This window comes from Perca flavescens, chromosome 1 (assembly GCF_004354835.1).
Source record: "Perca flavescens isolate YP-PL-M2 chromosome 1, PFLA_1.0, whole genome shotgun sequence".
NCBI lineage: Eukaryota > Metazoa > Chordata > Actinopteri > Perciformes > Percidae > Perca > Perca flavescens.
Genome location: NC_041331.1, coordinates 27,101,252 through 27,119,756, shown reverse-complemented (window position 1 = coordinate 27,119,756; position 18,505 = coordinate 27,101,252). Strand labels below are relative to the sequence as shown.

At 40.6% G+C, this 18,505-nt stretch overlaps 1 protein-coding gene across 2 annotated transcripts in view; it reads left to right on the top strand.

Annotated features, from left to right (window-relative positions):
* Nucleotides 1–4,545: 4,545 nt before the first annotated feature.
* The window catches only part of mafa (MAF bZIP transcription factor a), a 77,804-nt gene continuing 63,844 nt past the window's right edge, over nt 4,546–18,505 (top strand). The window contains exons 1-3 of one of the 2 annotated variants that reach the window (XR_003693244.1): nt 4,546–5,890; nt 14,138–14,203; nt 15,903–16,000. Coding sequence is in view for 1 of the 2 variants with exons in the window: in XM_028586452.1 (XP_028442253.1) it covers nt 4,923–5,890; nt 14,138–14,165 (996 nt within the window). In the remaining variant the exon portion in view is untranslated. The remainder of the gene's footprint in view (nt 5,891–14,137; nt 14,204–15,902; nt 16,001–18,505) is intronic. The other variant, XM_028586452.1, reaches the window with a different exon arrangement.

The following is an 18,505-nucleotide window of genomic DNA, read 5'->3' as shown; positions in this document are numbered from 1 at the left end:
TGTCTTCTTCATCTTAAAGTTAAAAGCGGTGCTCAAACAAAAAAGAATAATTCATATTAAAAGTGTGTGACTCTATTATTTCACCTGTGTGTTTGTAGGGGTTATCAGCTTTCAGGTATTTACCAATGCAGACATGGATACAGTAATAGGCTCAGGTTAGGGGTGGCTACAAAGTGTTGGAATGTAAAAAGGCTGATTAGATGGCCTTATCAAGCCCTGACTGGAACTAAGCAACCCCCAACCAACACACACACACACACACACACACACACACACACACACAGTCATACAGCAAACAACTCACTGACCTCTGCTCTTTCCACTCAGTCGCCTCTATCTCTCACCAGAATGATACGAGTTCAGACTGATACCCCCACTAATAGTCTAATCTTAATTACATTCTTCATGTTATTGCAGAGTTTAGGTTAAAGGATTGAATTTGTTTAAATTTCAACTTTTTTTTTTAGAAGATTATTGCAAGCTTTTGGCAGATGTCTTGCCAATAGTAACTCGACAAACTTAAAAGAAGTCTCCCTATAGACAAGAGTCAATGCAAGTTGTACGTTCATGTCTTTCACCCAGGACATAGAGGACATTCATGGGACTGTTCCCTGATGTTTACTTCTAACAAGGTTGATTTTAAACTTCAGTGATTCTGATTTCTTTTTTCAACTCATTGTCTGGTCTGTTGCTCAAAGACAATTCTCACCACTGTCTGAGTATTGGAAAATCAGATAACCCACTAAACCCTCACCCGTGACATCATCCTAAGCGCAGGAGCGTGTTATGGCTCCACGTTGGGTTTTGTTGTTTGCTCCCTGTTTATAAGCTAAACACTTCTGTTGAACCAATCCAAGTATTTGGAAGTCACCATCCTGCCATCATATGACAAACAAGTATGCATACATAGTGCTGGTTAACAATATGTGTGTGTTTATAGTTAAAAGGAAATATTACCTTTCCGCTTTCTTTCTTTTATGATGCACATTTCCGCTGTCTTTCCCATTTTATATTACATCACATTTAGCAATGTAATGTAAAAAAATACATTATTCAGCAACTTACAATAGGTGCATTAAACCACAGCAGAACATGTCTAAATTCTATGCATTGCAGGTTTGTCACCGAAGCAAAGTCTGCAGACTCATGGAAAGTGTGCATAAAGAGTAAAAAGAAAAGTCAATCAGAGAGCCCTCAAACCCTTGCCAATTTCACAGTGGGACAGCTCTGAGCCCTCATGGACTTATCAGGAGTGTGTGTCAAAGTTTCTAAGTGTGTAAGCGGGGACATTACAACTTGGCCCTGATCACTTTAAAAAAAAAAAGAAAAAAGATGTGCAATCCTAACAGTATACTGTTTATGCCAATAAACTGACAAGAGGCTGGTAAGAAAAGGGTTTGAATCTGGGACCAGCAACACTGTTGGCTGACCCTAGACCACTCCAAGACAAAACCAGAAGTCATCTTGTAGTATCCAAGCCACATCACACTGCAAAAAAAATTATATAAAGCGTTATGTAATCTTTATAACATTGTTGTTGTTGTTTCAACTTATTCAAAAGAAGCCTTAATAGCAATACAATGTTCCAAGGAAACTCCTAAGGAAGTCCTTAAGATTTAGTATTTGCAAATCTAAATACAGTAAATGCCTCATAAATGTCTCTAAATACATTTTCAGTTAACACCAGATGATAATATGTCATTAATCAGTCCAAAAGTTGACAAAGGGATTTTAAACACACTTTAAATATATGTGTACAACGTTGTAAAAAGCTTGCATTAAATCAGACTTAGTAATTCTGAACTTTGCAACGGTGAGGCCACCAAACCTGATCAACGCTAATGATGAGAATGTCATATTTGCTACAGTGCTCTAACAAACACACTGTTCTGTTTCACATGGTTGCTTTACTTTCAGAAATCCTCTAGTTTTAAGAATAATTTAAAAGTATAATAAAATGGGATGGACCCTTTTAATGATATTGTAATTTTTTACATCTCAAACAACCTGTGTTCTTTTAACAGTGGCCCGATTCCTCTCCATGTAGATCTCAGCTCTGCATCATCAATAACTTCAGAGGCACAAAAGCCGCTAAATTAAGTCCGCCACTTTCTTCTGTCATGACTAATGAGCTCTCCATTCGTTTGTGTATTAGTCTCGCTCTGCTGTGGCCGTACCCCAGGGAACGGGCCACTGCTGTGCCTTCCCTTGAACAGGTAAGCCCAAACAGATGACAAGGCAACAGAATGGGAATAGAAACAATAGGGTTCTATTTGAGTTTTGTTTGAGCCACACGCAGTGTTATAATAACTTGCATCCATTTACCCCTTTACTGGAACATTTAGCAACTGGCAATGATACGTGTTTTTGGTTGACTTTATTTTTGTTTCTTTCATAAACAGTCTGCTAACCTTTAGAAGTAGTAGCAGTAGAATATTTAATTCCGTATTTCACAATTGTAAATCTAAATTTTGTTAAGATACGTACAGTATATACAGCATCTGTCGTATGTTTGAGCACTTACTATAGCAGTTATGACATGACGTATCCACATAAAACAGAGAGACAGATTGAAAAAGAGAGTGTATCCACAACATTTTAAAACAGAGGAAGCTAAAAAACTGAATGTCTGCTACAGTTTTGGACAACCATTGTGAAAGTGTTGAACTCCTTATGCTTATGAAAATATCCGCCTGATTGGCAGGATCATCTTCCACAGCTTTTGGCAGCAGGGACGTGACTGATTTGGCCTATCATTAAATGTTGTGCTCCCAGGAATCTAAAAATAATATAGTCGCAACGATGAGATCATACACTTGGAAAGAGAGAGAGAGAGAGAGAGAGAGAGAGAGAGAGAGAGAGAGATAGAGAGAAAGAGAGAGACCATGATTATAGGCTTTTGTCACAGGAAAGAAATGGTTATTTGTCAGCACCATGTTAAAAGAGGCCACAAAAGAAACACTGAGTGGCCAGCGAGACCAAGCCTTATAGCTTACATCACTCTTTACCCAAACAAATTGCATTATTATTGAATGAGTAAACTGCCATGTGTCATAAATTGATCAGAAAATACAATAGGGAACTCAGACTTAAGAGTATAAATCCAAAAGTAATGTCATCCTTGTTGATGAATCCAGGCATAACAATCAAGCTGAAAAAAAATTAGAATTATGTGGTTCTATATCAGGAACGTCATCATAATTCTCATTCACGAGTCTGCTGAAACTGTATGTGTCTGAATCACTTCACACCAGCAGTGAACCAAGTTGTCTGTTCTATAAATGTATGAAATAAGAATATATAAAAAGCATCACAAGGGTCTATATGTATCCTCCAGCTAAAATACAAAAAATGATTCACATGGTTAAGCCCATCATGATCCCCTAACTATACAGGACACAGTGATATGGAAACTAGGAATACCCTGACTGCCTTATGTTACTGTTGTACATGAGTCAATTAAAAGTAGGAGACCTCTGAACTGAGATAACATACAATGTACAAGAGAGGTTTATATGACTCCACCTAAAACGCCTTGGCCAGGGCAGAGATAAAGTGATTTTTTTATGGCTGTGGGACATAATATCAGTTTGGATGGAACACTGGGTTCACTTGCATTCACTTCCACTGACATGACTTCTTACACAGGTTTGCCTTGCTTACATAACTCCTTTACAATTCACAAGTGTTTTCTGGATGAAATAAAGAACATACATATAATGTGTATGTATGTATGTGTGTTTGTATGTGTTTTTCATCTTTTTATAGCACATTTTATGCTTTGTTTGACATTTGTGTGGACTATTATTCGGATAGAAAGGGGAATCCAATGCACTGGCATGTCCAAAAGGTGGCAGTGTTGAGTTTTATTATGGTGCGCAGAGGCTTGACAAATCACTTCAATTCACCTTTCATATTTTTGGTCAGTTGTCTCTGAAATGGCACTTGTGTTTTATATAGCCTAGTTATTTGTGCTATAAAATAACAACAATTGTGATTTTTATAGGAAAGACAAACTGTAAAAATATAATATACTGCATTAAAAACATATAAATGAAGTAGTCTACATAAGCAAACAGTTAAATACTCTAACTATTCATTAATACGTCTACAGTTATGATACACTGTAGATGTAAAAATATATCTATCTATCCGTTTCTTTGTTTCTTTCTTTGTTTTTTTCTTATTTTCTTTCTTTCTTTCTTTCTTTCTTTCTCTTTCTTTCTTTGTGTTCTCTCCTCTCTATGCTTTGCATTAGGACTCACATGTTAATGACTTTACATCATGCAAACTTCACTTAATTTCACTGATTTAAACAATAGTAGTCAAAGAGTTAAAAGTCAGTGTCCCAGCTGACAGTCAGCTGATGGCCTTTGACAGTTGCGAAAAGTTTTGTTTCTGCTGCCAATATGTTAATTACCTCTCGGAGTGTGCGACCCTATTGGCTCTTCGTCCGAGTCAATTTCCTATTTCCAGCCTGACGTCAGGGCAGCTACAATGCTCTTAAACTCATCTGCTGTGTGATCCCTCTAAAAAATCGCCCCTCCAGTCAGCACCTTGTAACGTGCGAGGCTGCATTCACTCCCCTACTTTCGGCGTTTCTCCCTCTCCGCTTGCGCAATGTATTAATGAAGAACCCGTAAAGTGTTAAATGTTTGAAATACAAAACCGCCGAATTCCACATGCTGAAAAAGGACTCCGCTACTCGTGCGCGCGGCACTGGTGTGTCTGTGCAATAGACTCTGCAAAGAAAAACTACTCTCACACGCCTGCAAGTCCGCGGCTGCAAAAAGGACGCTGAAAACCTCATTTTTCAGTTTCAAGACAAACGCTTAAAAATCAAACTGGCTCACGTTCTTTCCAGCCAACCCAGTTTGACAGCTGCTCTTCACCCCACTTGGAGGACTGTCAGCAGCAAGAGGATGGCATCAGAGCTGGCAATGAGCAACTCCGACCTGCCCACCAGTCCCCTGGCCATGGAATATGTTAATGACTTCGATCTGATGAAGTTTGAAGTGAAAAAGGAGCCGGTGGAGCCCGATCGCAACATCAGCCAGTGCAGTCGCCTTATCGCCGGGGGATCCTTGTCTTCCACCCCGATGAGCACGCCGTGCAGCTCGGTGCCCCCTTCCCCAAGCTTCTCGGCGCCCAGTCCGGGCTCGGGGAGCGAGCAGAAGACACACATAGAGGATTTCTACTGGATGTCCGGTTATCAACAGCAGTTGAATCCAGAGGCGCTGGGCTTCAGCCCCGAAGACGCAGTCGAGGCGCTGATCAACAGCAGTCACCAGCTCCAGTCATTCGATGGCTATGCAAGGGGCCAGCAGTTTGCTGGCGCAGCCGGAGCAGGAGGCACCATGGCCGGGGAAGAGATGGGGTCCGCAGCGGCGGTGGTGTCGGCCGTTATCGCTGCGGCAGCCGCTCAGAACGGAGGGCAACACCACCACCACCACCATCACCACCACAGCAACAGCCACCACCAAGGACCTGGCGTCCAGTCCAACGGCACTTCTGGGACAATTCACCCACACATGCGCTTGGATGACCGTTTTTCAGACGACCAGCTGGTCAGCATGTCAGTGCGGGAGCTCAACCGGCAGCTACGGGGGGTCAGCAAGGAAGAAGTGATCAGATTGAAACAGAAGAGGAGGACCCTAAAGAACAGAGGCTACGCGCAGTCCTGCCGGTTCAAGCGGGTCCAGCAGCGGCACGTCCTGGAGGGAGAGAAGACGCAACTCGTCCAGCAGGTCGATCACCTAAAGCAGGAGATCTCCAGGCTGGTCCGGGAGAGGGACGCGTACAAAGAAAAGTATGAGAAGCTCATCAGCAACGGCTTCAGAGAAAATGGATCCAGCAGTGACAACAACCCTTCATCCCCGGAGTTTTTCATGTGAGTCTCGACATTATCGTGAAAAAAAAAAAAGAATAGGGTTACTCACCCCCACTTAACAAAAGTTTTCATTATGAAACTTTTTTCATTTGGCGCAAATGCCTATAGACCAAGAACTAACTTGTCGACTTTTCTTCTTTTTTTAATTTTATACTTTTTTTTGTAAACATCTGCGACTGTTTTTAGATTTGGAGGGCTTAGTCATCCGTGTTTTTATTTTTTGAGAGGCATATTAAGAACATCTACGTTTTGCTATTATACTCAGTCTATATTATGCATAGCCTGTTTGTCAAGATTTCTTTCGTCGTTGTTCATTAGATTTGCAGTGTTTGAGTAAAATATGATTTTTGAAAGTTGATCCAACTTAATGCTGCAGTAGGCTATACGAAGTGTGCATGCAAGCACTAAGTATACTCCTTTTGAAGTTCATCAACTTGTCCTTTTTCATCATTTTACTTTGAATTCAGTGTACAGATTCTTGTCAAAACTGCATCCATCGACAACATGTTTTTGGTCTTTTTTTTTTTTTTAAACCTTTTTTTTCCTTTTCTTTTTTGCCAAACTTGGAGGATTGCGAGCCTGCCGTTTGACGCCACCTCATCTCATGCGTTTGCTTGCTTTTGTGTTGAGCAACAAAAGACAATATTCATTACAAACTATTCATTGTTTTTAAAGAGATGTCTTATTGAACTTCCCCTGCATGCTGGACATGTATGGTTTTTTTTTTCTTTCTGTGCTTGAAGATCCTTCTTGTCGGATGACTCCAGCATGGCATTCATACTTCATTTATGGCCTCCTCACTTTTTTGGGACAGCAACAAAAAAGTGACAGGACTTCCCACCCCTCTTAACGAAGTGCATTTCAGCTGTGTTGAAGTGCACCACCACCGACTGTCATTAGGCTGCAGTGAATGCGCTATGCATTCCTGATGGAAGTTGATCGGCGGAGGGGTAAAAAGAAAAGACTTCACTATTAAGGAAATCACCGATCCCTTTCTTGGAAGTTTAGTCTGTTGCTTAAAGCCTATATTGTTATTTAAAGATATTCCACTCTGCATTTGACAACCTTTAAATACATTTTAAAGCGTAATTTAAGTACAAAGTTTTATAAGTTGCAAAAGATAGCGTGCTACAGGTTGAAGCATATTATTCGATAATTAAAAAGGTGATTGCTGCACAACAGTATTTTTTAACAGTGGTTTAAAAAAAAAATTGGCTCGGTTCCAATTTATAGGCTACAATGAGCAGTATTGTGCAGTGCATAAACAGCGCTTTTGCAGCATGTGCGTCAAACAGAAGTGTGAGAGCTCCGCCACACATTTCCCTATTGTATTTCAAAAAGTATTGTTGGAGAAGTGAAAATAAATTGCAATGCTTTTGTGTCTTCAACAAATAGACGTATTTTGGACTGAAATGCACTAAATATTCTCGGAAATTCAGGAAAAAGTTCGAATTCTCCACATCTCAAGAAGATACGTTTGACATTCTGTTATGACTCAATCGTAACATTTTAATATTTTATTATCAGTTCAGGAGAGACTGTTGTTTTGTCTTAAACGAACTCAATATTTGCAAAGCAATAACAATTATTATAATCAATAATGTCTGGACATTGTTTAGATTGTCAGGGATTGACACCCTGCATGTACAAAATGAGGGAGTACCATTCGCCAATAAATCTTGAAAATATGTTAATTAATCTTTCATCTTATATAGTATATATATATATATATATATATATATTTTGCTGTGCAAAATTATTTCACTCACTAACCATATGTGATGTTCATATGTGCTCGTTTTTTCATTTCATACAATTAAATGATATGCAATAAAGGTATGTAATTGTCTTCAATAAGTTTCTCACTTTTCTTTTGACTTGTCCTGAGAACGGTTTTGTGATTGAAATATAATGAAACTAGAATCACAACGTGACTGAGATTACTGCACTATTAACACTGTTTATTTGCTCATTTGTTAGCTGTCGCCCTTTTGAATGTGTTTTCCTAATTTAAACAGGCCACCCTAAACAAATTAGAAACATCATTTTTAGTTATTTATACATTTAGACTACCCAAATTGTCCGATAGGCCTACAGGTTTCATATTTTTGTTTGCACTATAATGATCCCAAAATGTAGACTTAGACTGAACTCCTATTTGTTGTCATTTTTTGTTTTCTACTCCATTTCCATTCTAAATCATATATACAATCACATTATTATGTAGAATGAAATAGCCTTATTTCAATTATTTTGGTTAATGAATTACACCCTCATTTGTGATTATGGAAGCCCAGTATGGTTTGTATAATATAATTACATCATGTTCATTTTATTGTAGAATGTGACCTGTGATAAGTGATGTGTGTGAGTCTCTCTGTCTCTGTGATTGTGTGTGTGTGTGTGTGTGTATGGATGTGCATTAATGTCTGTGTGAGTCTCTCTGTCTCTGTGATTGTGTGTGTGTGTATGGATGTGCATTAATGTCTGTGAACTTAAATAGGTGTGAATGTGTGTTTTCCCTGAAAGACAGTATATGGGGATGGCACACCTCTGTGAATCTCTCGTGGCTCTGCATGTTCTGTATATTTGGTCCGTCCATTTGCCCTTTTTCACATTGCTTGCTTCCTGATCTGTGTATGTGTGTTGTGTCTGTGTTTTTCGGACGCTGTGTGCTTACTGTCATTAGCCTGTCACCGTTTGGCTTTCCCAATTTCACCCCGCTTTATCCTGTTTGTCAGTGGGCATGGAGCAGACATGCTCTCGGAGAGGGGGGTGCAGTGAGGGCATGTCAGGCATGTGTGGGGGCGCTGGAGAAGGTGCCAATGTAAGTCAGCCGCTGCGGTGGGCAGAAAGAGGCTCAGCGCTGCTGTACCCAATCGTGCATTACAGTTGGTGTTTGGACACTGGTGCACTAACTGAAAAGGCCACTTTTCTGAAACACAAGAGGAAAAGTTCTTTTGTAAGTTCTGGGACAAAGAATAGCCTTGTGGGCATCTTGTTTCACTGTTCCAGAACAATTTGTTTGTTGAAATAAGAAGACCCACGTGCCAAAATCCACTTTGAAGAAACACTAAGGTTTCTGCGGATAGATTTAGTCTGGATTTGTCAGCTTTTTGCAACTTAGCCACAGTTTGTGTGTGCACGGCTGTGAGCAAATGATATACACAAAGGGCAACTTTCATGAAAATGAACCACTATCAGTGTGTTATCAAAGCACTGAGTGATCAACTGTTATTCTATACTATAAACAGTAGTCTTTGCAGTTATAAATTTCATATTTGTTAAATTTACCCAAAAAAAGCAATCTGCCAGGAATGATGTGCTGCACAGCTTGTCAAAAAAAAAAAAAATAATAATAATGCCAGTTTTAACCCAACACTTGTATCCCACTCTGTTTTGTGTGATTTCCTCTGAGGTGCGTGCTGCTGCTGTGGTGGCTGATTTGCCCAGAGTGAGGGGAGAGACTGAGACAATAGTCGGGCTTGGGCTGAATTAAATGATTTTGCTGATGATTAATAGTGGTGTGGGCCACTGGCTCCTGCGATGTAGAGATGATAAATCGTGAGTGCAGCTCCATGCAGCTGTGCCAGTGTTGGGTCTTAGCATGCACACACCATGCAATTTACAGCCAAGCCGTTCTCCTTCTTCCTCAATTTATCTAATTACATCTATTTGATCTAAGCAGTAGCGCTGCTATATTTTGATATTTCCTATTAACCACAAGAATGTATTGAATGACTACAGGGAAGATAATTGTTTGCCTTTTTCCCATTTAAAGAAAATGTCTCTACTTGCCATTTCAAAAAAGAATGTTTTTTTTTCTTTATTTAGGAGTTAGGCTTTGCTTCTCTGTAGGCTGTGCATTTGTGTGGTGTTTTTTTATGTGTTTAGAGTGGCATGTAAAAAATGAAAATTTGGTTTCTGTTTAAGGCTGCCCTGTTTGACTCTTTAGCTTGTTTATTTTGATTGTTTCCTTATTGGGATAGAGCAGTTAGACATCTAATGTCCATGCACTAGAACTGAAAGCACACTCACCACACAGAGACTAGAAACAAAAACACACTCACAAGCCTACACGCACCAGACAAACAATAAATGGCCCTGCATAGATTTGCCCTCTTTTGTTTCACGGCATGATGTTCCTTGTGTTTCTCTGTATGCTAGTACTTATGATTCAAATGCTTCAGTCTCCCAGCTAAATGACATCTGCGTGAAGACAGATCAGATTTGCAAAATATGTTTCCCGTTATATCTGTGGCACGAGTGCGCAGTGGTTATGCAAGTGATAAATCTATCGATTTTCCAGTGATGCACTCATATGGAACATTGGCTCTATGCGGGCTGATAGCATAAGATGCAGCACGACGTTCTCTAAAGTAGCAGTACGCCAGTTGACAGACCCGAAAATAAGAGCTAGTTGGGTGTCTGAATTCTCCCAGGCTTAAGATGGTGCCACAGGAAGGGCTGGAGAGGATCTGTTGTGTTTCTGTTTGTGTGATTCCGCATCTCTTAACTTACGCCGGCCGGTGTGCTAGGTCGATTAATGCCTGTGTGCATAATATGTGTGCTTGTATGTGTAAATGTACGTGTAGGCCTATGTGTCTGTGAATGCGTGTGTGTGTGTGTGTGTCTCATGTCGTCTTTTTGAGAAGAGGATGAGCAGAGGTCAAAAGTTACAGTGCACAAGGCTGCTCTCAAAGTCATTAGAGTAATCCCTGCCCTGGGGAGCTCAAGCTAATTTCCTCTGCCCAGAACCCACTGAATAAGATGTACATGCACATCCGACATGGTACAGTACACAGTCAATTCAAGACTAGTCACTGCCATTTTTTTTTTCAACCCATTTCCTGTATGTCACCACTGCCTAAGAGGGTTACTATTGCAGCATACTTTGTTTTATTTACACAAGTATGTTTTTGAGGATTGGAACAAAGTCAAATTACTTTAACACAAAAAAGCTTTTAGTAGAAGTGTTCCTTGTCATTAGGTGATGTGTTAAAATGACTCAGCTCCCACTTGATGACTCATATACAGTAGGTTTAAATACACAAAATGTGTTTACCGTATGTCCTTACATGTATGCAGCACAAGTGTTTCCTAAAAATATGTAGAACAGGGCACCAGCCACCAGCCGAAGCCTGGTAGGTGTAGTTTCATGCTGCCAAACATTTTTCTTTTTTCATCCCAGCTGAACAGAAAAAGCCATTGAGTCACTGTCAAGTGAAAATAGGGATGATAAAAGTAAAGCAGCCTTTGTAGTGGGTTTAACTAATTACTGGAGTTTAAAGGGAATTGTTTGGTAGTGTTCGTGGCAGCCATGATGATCACTAACAGCAGTTCATTTTATTCTTACACCCAGATCATTCAAGGATTGCATTTTGGGTGTTGCAAAGACAAAACAAAACAAGCAGTGGTGCTGAAGCAAAACTCATTGTATCTTCTAATATCCACTGAGTCAGACTGGGTGTGCTAAATTGGGATTTTCAGTGTCAGTCTCAAGTTTACAGTTTAATTAAGGTAAAAAGAACATATAACATCTGAGAAATACCATCAATTCCAATTGTGATTTTTGAAGAAAATATGTATTATTCCTTATCTAAAATAATTGAATTTTTTAAATATTTTGTTTTTAGTTAGCTTGTTTTTTACTTAAAAAAGAAGTTTCCAGTGTAAAAACGAATTTCACGATGTCATTTTAAAGATCTGAAAAGATTTAAGTTATCGTTCAGTTTAACTTTGTAACCATAAGGTCAGTGTGCATTTTTGATAAGAAGTTAACTTTTGCTTGATGTTATCCCCATTTTTTTTGTGTTATTTCAGTTTTATCCTTTTAATGTTTGCTCGGGTTGAACCCTTTCCTCACATACATACACTGGGGCGACCTCTAGCACACCCGGTGGAGCGTGCGCCCCATGTAGGCTGAGTCCTTGGCAGCAGCCCGGGTTCGAATTCGACCTGCGGCCCTTTTCTGCGTAACATCCTCTTTCTCTTTCTCTCCCCCTTTCCTGTTATTCTTTAGCTGCTCTAAAAAAGGCAATACAAAAACATACATGTACTGCTCATATTCTTAAGGCCATGCTGCCTCTTTAAAAAAAAATTAAATACATTCAAATAATCATATAATTGAATTTTAGTGTATGTATTTCATAAAGTTAGGATTTTGATTTTTTTTTTTTTTTTTTGACAAATTACAAAACTGAAAAACAGCAATGCAGATAGAAGACATATCGGTTGTGCAGGTAGATTACAGTAACAGTAGTCAGGTGTCTCAGCACAACCAGGTGGCAGCCACATCTGCAAATGTGACCAGATTAATCGCAGATACAGAGACAACCAAAATTTCTCTCACTTTACAGATGATATGAGAGGTACAGTACACTCACTTCTTTAGAATTAAATACACATCAGGGATCAATTAAGCTGCTTAGTTGATCAGAGTACGCTTTGCTCTTTCTATACATGTCTTTCTTTCTTTGTGGCAGAAAGTCTCAGTGTGCATCAAATAGACATTAAGCGGATATGCGCGGTGTCATTAGAGAGTTGTCCTTGAAAGACTGGCTGCAGGTTATGTTGGTAATGAGGTGGTCGGGACTTGCTGGGGTAATTTTATATGTCTGTAAATGGACCCAAACCAAGAGGCTGGGACTTAAATAAATGCAGCACCATCTCTCAGCAGTCCCATTGCACAAAAGGTGACAAAAAATGTAAGAGGGATCTTTCCAAGTAGCATACATTTTTTCAAATGTCTACAAATAAAACTGAGATATATAATAATAATAATAATAATAATAATAATAATAATAATAATAACTAACTTTGATTTATATAGCACCTTTCATGAAACTCAAGGACACTAGGCAGGTTGTAGGCTGTGGTAAACAGGTGGTGTTTCAGGAGTTTTTTTTTAAATGTCCAGGGATGTAGGATTTTGAATATCTGCAAGGAGGGTGTTCCAGAGGGATGGGGCTGCAACACTAAAGACTCTGTCTCTAAAGGTACAGAGTCTGGTGTGGGGAATGAGGAGCAGGCCATGCAGCGTGATGACCAAAATCACAGTTTCAATCCATAAATGTGAAGTTTCATTGGCATTTTAAGTTATTATTATTTCTAAAGTGTGATTTTACTGCAACAGAGCAATGCACATGAGAAACACCTCAAATGAAGGTTTAGTCTTTTACAGAGAAGAATGATCAATATCAAGCCATTTGTTTTTACATGGAGAGTATTCTTCATTCAGCTATTTGTTCATGCGGACGACTTTCTGTCTTTTTTCAAACATAAGTTCTTGCCTTTTCACCTCTGTTAACAGTGTTTTAGAAAAATCTGTCACTCTAATGAAAGTTTACACTTTCTGATTTAGATGCAATGACTCGTTTTTCTGCTGCAGTACTAATATCCTCATGCTGCATCACTGCTGTTTTCCTGCAGGTTCTATAAACTCTGTAGCACTGAGTTATGTGGCATTTATTTGAAAATCCAATGATTTAAAATTTCCTCTACTGCAGTGCATGGGCAAAGTATTTCCACAACTGTCATTTTCCACAGCGTTTTAAAAGGGACCCTACTTGGCATCAGGCCCCTAAGAGCTAAGAGCTAAGCTAGTGTTTTTACTTGTGTAGAAACATTTATAGGAAATATGAATAACTGTATTCAGACCTGCCTGGAGCAACATGCTTACTTGTGTGTGTTCTGAGGAGGGTGCTTGTGAAAGTGTCCGTCACGAGGTAGTAGGGGAGTCAGACATTAACACCCTCCAGTTTTTATTTGTCTGCATGATAAATTCCCTCCCTTTTAGAACAATTAATTATGTAATTTAATGAGATGAACAGGAGTAACAGCCTTGGCATAGAACTCTTTTGCCTTTTCTGTGTGACGGCACACTTTATGCTTAGATATTTTAGCTTTCTCTCTCGTGGTTACAGTGTTTTGATGCATGGGTTCTGCCTGTAGAATCTATTTGCATGCAAATTTTTACATTTCCCTCCGCATCAAACGCTTACTATGATACATGTACTGTGTTTCACCAGACAGACAAGGTGAGAGTGAATCTCGCTCGGAATGGATCTACTTGTTTTTCTCTGATTGTTTGTGCGTTTCAGTATGTCTGTGTCTGACAGGGTAGCAGAGAGTGACACACACAGTAGAAGAAACAGAGGAAGCACAGAAGAAGACAGCATGTGTATTTGCCTTGATATTCATCTCTCTATTCTCATAGGTTTTGTCCAATCTTATCTGCTCCTTTAGGTCATCCAGAAAATTCCTCCATCTGTGATTTCAAGCCCCAATCGTCCGTGCCCTTGGCTCTCTGAGGTAAAACACTTTTCACTTGATCTCTCTCAGCTTTTTTTTTTTTTTTTTCCTTTAATTTCAACTTCATAATAGTGAGTGATGTCAAATTTGTAAAACAAGCTTTAAAAAAATTATCACAGCTGTACAAATAATAATATACAGAATTATTACTGGTCACGTTGTTTCCTATTATACACCTACACAATGAAATCCATATTAATTATTAATTAATATTCGACTCTCATATTAAATAGGGAGAGGACACAGTCACCACATACAGTATAATATTGAATGTTTTATAGCATATTACAAATGTCTGTAAAGGAATAATAGATACATAATGTACTATAGTTTGTCAATTCCTATTCATACGCTAAAGAGCACACACCTTTATGTTGCCAATACAGTATCTCTCTCCATCCCATCTCTCTCTATTGCCCCAGTTTCTTAACTTAGCAGAGTACTATATGCATTTTCCCAACTTATTTAAATCCAAGACACACACACACACACACACACACACACAGAAGAGATATGACAATATCAGTCATCCTGGATCAACAGCAAAACCAGCACATTATAGCCACTCATTTAAATGTAAATCGTATGTTGAGATTTTGGGTGAAAAAGGCAGAGAGAAAAAGCAGAGTGTCGGACAGCAGGAGAGAGGCAGAGTAAAGAATAAGCTTCTAGTCCTGAAATCAATTTACAGAGACAGAGAGGAAACTGGGTAAATGTATATTGCAAACCCAATTGTTCCTGTAATGGCTTCACTGATTGTGCTTGGTCATGACACATGAGGATGAGAGAAGGTTTGAGCTTGTATTCATGACTTTGTACCTTGGTGAAGTAGAATGTATGTATGTGTGTTACTGTACATCTACTTGTATGCAGTGTTATTTACTTGATTGTGTCTAAGTGGGGTGTGGGATCAGAAGCTGGCCTTTCTCCAGCTTCACTTAACTTCAGGAGGGGAAGCAGGACAAAAGCCATCAGGGAAGACAAGGACAAATCATCTTTAGATGAAGTGTTTTAAGTGCTCTGATTCTCCTCCCACGTCATCACTGTGAATTAGGTGCCCTCTGCTCACTGCTAAGGGGTATAGAATATAAACAATGCCAAGGGAACGGATGTTAAACGAATGAAAGTGGAAAACCATGAGGGTGTCTATCTTAGTCAGCCTCGTAAATCTCAGTTCCCTTGCCACGCCGCTGCGCTATACTGATGTAGCGCTCTGACAACCTGCCAGCCGAGCTTAGAGGGGCTGTGTGCGGTGTGGTCTGGTCGATCCTGCTCTTAGCAGTTTCAACCAAGGCAGACGTTGCAGGCAGAGCCATGTCTTTGTTTTATGCAAATCCATGCATATGAGGACGGGGGGGAGGAGGGCGATGAGCAGTCTGGCCACGTAGCTCCAGGAGGACAGGCTGAGTGATGGAGATGGAGAGCCAGGTCTCTGTGTCCTTGCCTGGGGAAAGAGTGTCCTGACTCCAGCCTGGACTGCCTATAGACACCACCAGGACACTGTGTCACTGCGCCTCTAGCCCACCAATGCAAGGGAAAAAGAATTTTCCAGGCAGAAATGTATTTACACTGTGAGATGTTGGGATGGCAAGGAGATAAAGAGAGGTTAACGGTATGAGGCTGCCAGTGTGTCTCACCTGCAACTGGTGTGTGTGTGTGTGTGTGTGTGTGTGTGTGTGTGTGTGTGTTATGAAGGCAGGCACACCTCAGGGGTTCGCCATGCAAAGAGATACTGGAGTTCAGAGCCCAGCAGAGAGTTGAAGGACCCAGAATATGCTGACAAAGATAAAACACCAGGTGTGTGTATATGCACAGTAAGTGTGTGAAATAGGCTGTGAGAAAGAGAGCTGCGTGTAAATATAGATTGGGGGAAGCAGGCTTGTGTGTGATTGTGTCTGTATGTGTGTGTGCATGTGCGTGTGATCACATAAGCATACTGTAACAGGTAGGCAATGCCACCAACCGTGTGGCCAGTGTATGGCAGGATGGTTTAGGTGAAACTTGCTGAAACAGTGTCACCTAAACAAACCACATCTAGCCACAATCCATTACTCATGCATTTTGCTTCCCTATATCAGTGTAGTTCATCAGTGCAGTAAATTACATCCTGTAAATGTTTTCTAAATGGTTTAGTTCCCCCATCTTCTCTCACTCAGCCGTTCTCAGAGCTGCGTGCTAACGGTAACGCTTGGTCGGAGGCTCTTCTATCACAGAGAGCTCTATTTCTGGGTGCCAGGATGTTGGTCTCAGTCGTTGAGGGCAGATGAAATCGATCCAGATTGACCTGTCATGTGGAGGAGAAAATGAATGAGATAGAGGAGGGGTGCAGAGGCCATAGAGAGAAGGGGAGCAGTGCAGAAGTACGAAAACAACCTCCTGCTCCATATGGGTCAAAAGTCGAGGAATGATTTATTCAATACTGGGTGTTCTCCCTCCTTCCCCCCTCCTCCTCTCTGGTCCACCTGCCTCTCGGAAAGGAGTGAGAAACTGGAGACTGCTCAGGGGAAGCTGACTATATTCAGCCTTAGTGACCAAAGACACTGTGGTCTAACTTTAAAGTTAAAAATACAGATATCCATGTACAGTGAGATTGGCACAGTTTGCGTCACTACATGGCACCAAGCACAAGTTTCTCAGCTTGAACCGACTCAAAGAAAGACTGCAAAGTAGATTGTAGCTGCAGACTGTAGGTAGCCACATTCATTGGAGTTACCACCAAAATGATTATACATACACATAAAACTTAAACAATAAACTCACATTCTACTTCTGATTGTGAGAATGATTTTCTAGCAAAGAAAGGAAGACAGGGGAAGATTTATGGCTACATTTGTATGTGAAGTAGTACTAGATTTAGCCCAGTGTGTTTGGGCAGAGCTCCACTTTGCTAATTATTTTCCTGTGGCAGGAGTTCTCAGCATGGCGCTCCTCTCTCGCTCTGAAAAGAGAGGCTCAGCGGTAAGTGCTTAGTCAGCCCTGCTCTGGGTGTGAGATACTGTTGGGTCTCTGGTGGACTGTCGGGAGGGGGGGGGAGCGGAGCAGAGCAGCATGGGACCGAGCCATTGCAAGGGCGAAGGCTTTGAGGAGAGGGAAGGCCCATCATCACCCATCAGTGAAAGAAAGGGGAGTAAAATACTACTGTTGGAGACAGCAGTGAACGAGAGCTCTGTATTGTATCTGCCTCAATCCTCATCATCATGTGGAAATATCGCTGTTAGAGCTGGTAGTTTGTTCGTGGATGGATGCCACTTGCAGAGTCCTAAAAACAAACATTGTGTCATTGTGGACATTGTTATACAAGTCTCTAAAGCTGCAGGATCCACTCATTAGCCATTAGCAAAGGCATGGACTTTAAACATATAAAGACATCAACATCAGTTTCTATACTGCCTTGATCTCAGTGCCAATCCCTCAGTCATTCAGTCCAGAAGAAACTGTCTGCATGCGCTGTGTCTCTCCTCCCTCTCTATTTATACTCCAATGTCAAACTTGTCTTTCTTTCTATCTCTACCCCTCTTTTTAGAGTGACACACGGCTCCTCCTGTTCTGTCTGCTCTGCTATCCTCCAAATGACTCTCCTCCTCCTCCCAAACAAACTTAGCTTCCTTCCCCTCGCCTCTGTACCCAACGTCACTTTCCCTCCCCCCTCTGCCTCACACTGCACCTGCTTCCCTCCCGCTCTCTGCTCCCTCTCCAAACGTCACTTTTCCCCTCCTCTCCTCCACTCCCATTCTCCCCCTCGTTAGCTTGATGAATGGCTTCACTGCAGGGAAAGTGCTGATTTTCATCCCTCTGTCTGATTTCTGCTGGCTGTTATTAATTTCAAACACTCAGAGAAAAGCAAGTGAGTCAATAAATAAGGAAATGAACACACTTCATCCTGCCATACAGCAGCTCTCACAGTCATTCACCCAGGATGCGGGTCCTCTGTGGAGGCCAGACCTGCATTTATACTGATAGAGTTCAGCTCCACTCTTGAATCACAACATGTTTCAGTATTTTTTACAGCGAGAATAAAAGTCGGTTGGTACCAGTGCATCATATCAAATGTTTCTGGAGTATTTTCAGTATCTTGCTTCACTCAGACAAACAGGACCAGAGGGAGATGGAAAGCTACAAAGTAAATAGCTCCAAAGAGACCTGCAGTGTCCCCTCTCATCTTTCATCTTTCACACCAGTGCACCATTTAAGAAGTGTATACAGAGAGTGACAATGGGAAGAGATATAGAGAAGATGCAGGATTAAAGAGAGGCAATGAGATGCTGCAGCCTAACAGAGTTATAGGTGCATATTAAACGATGC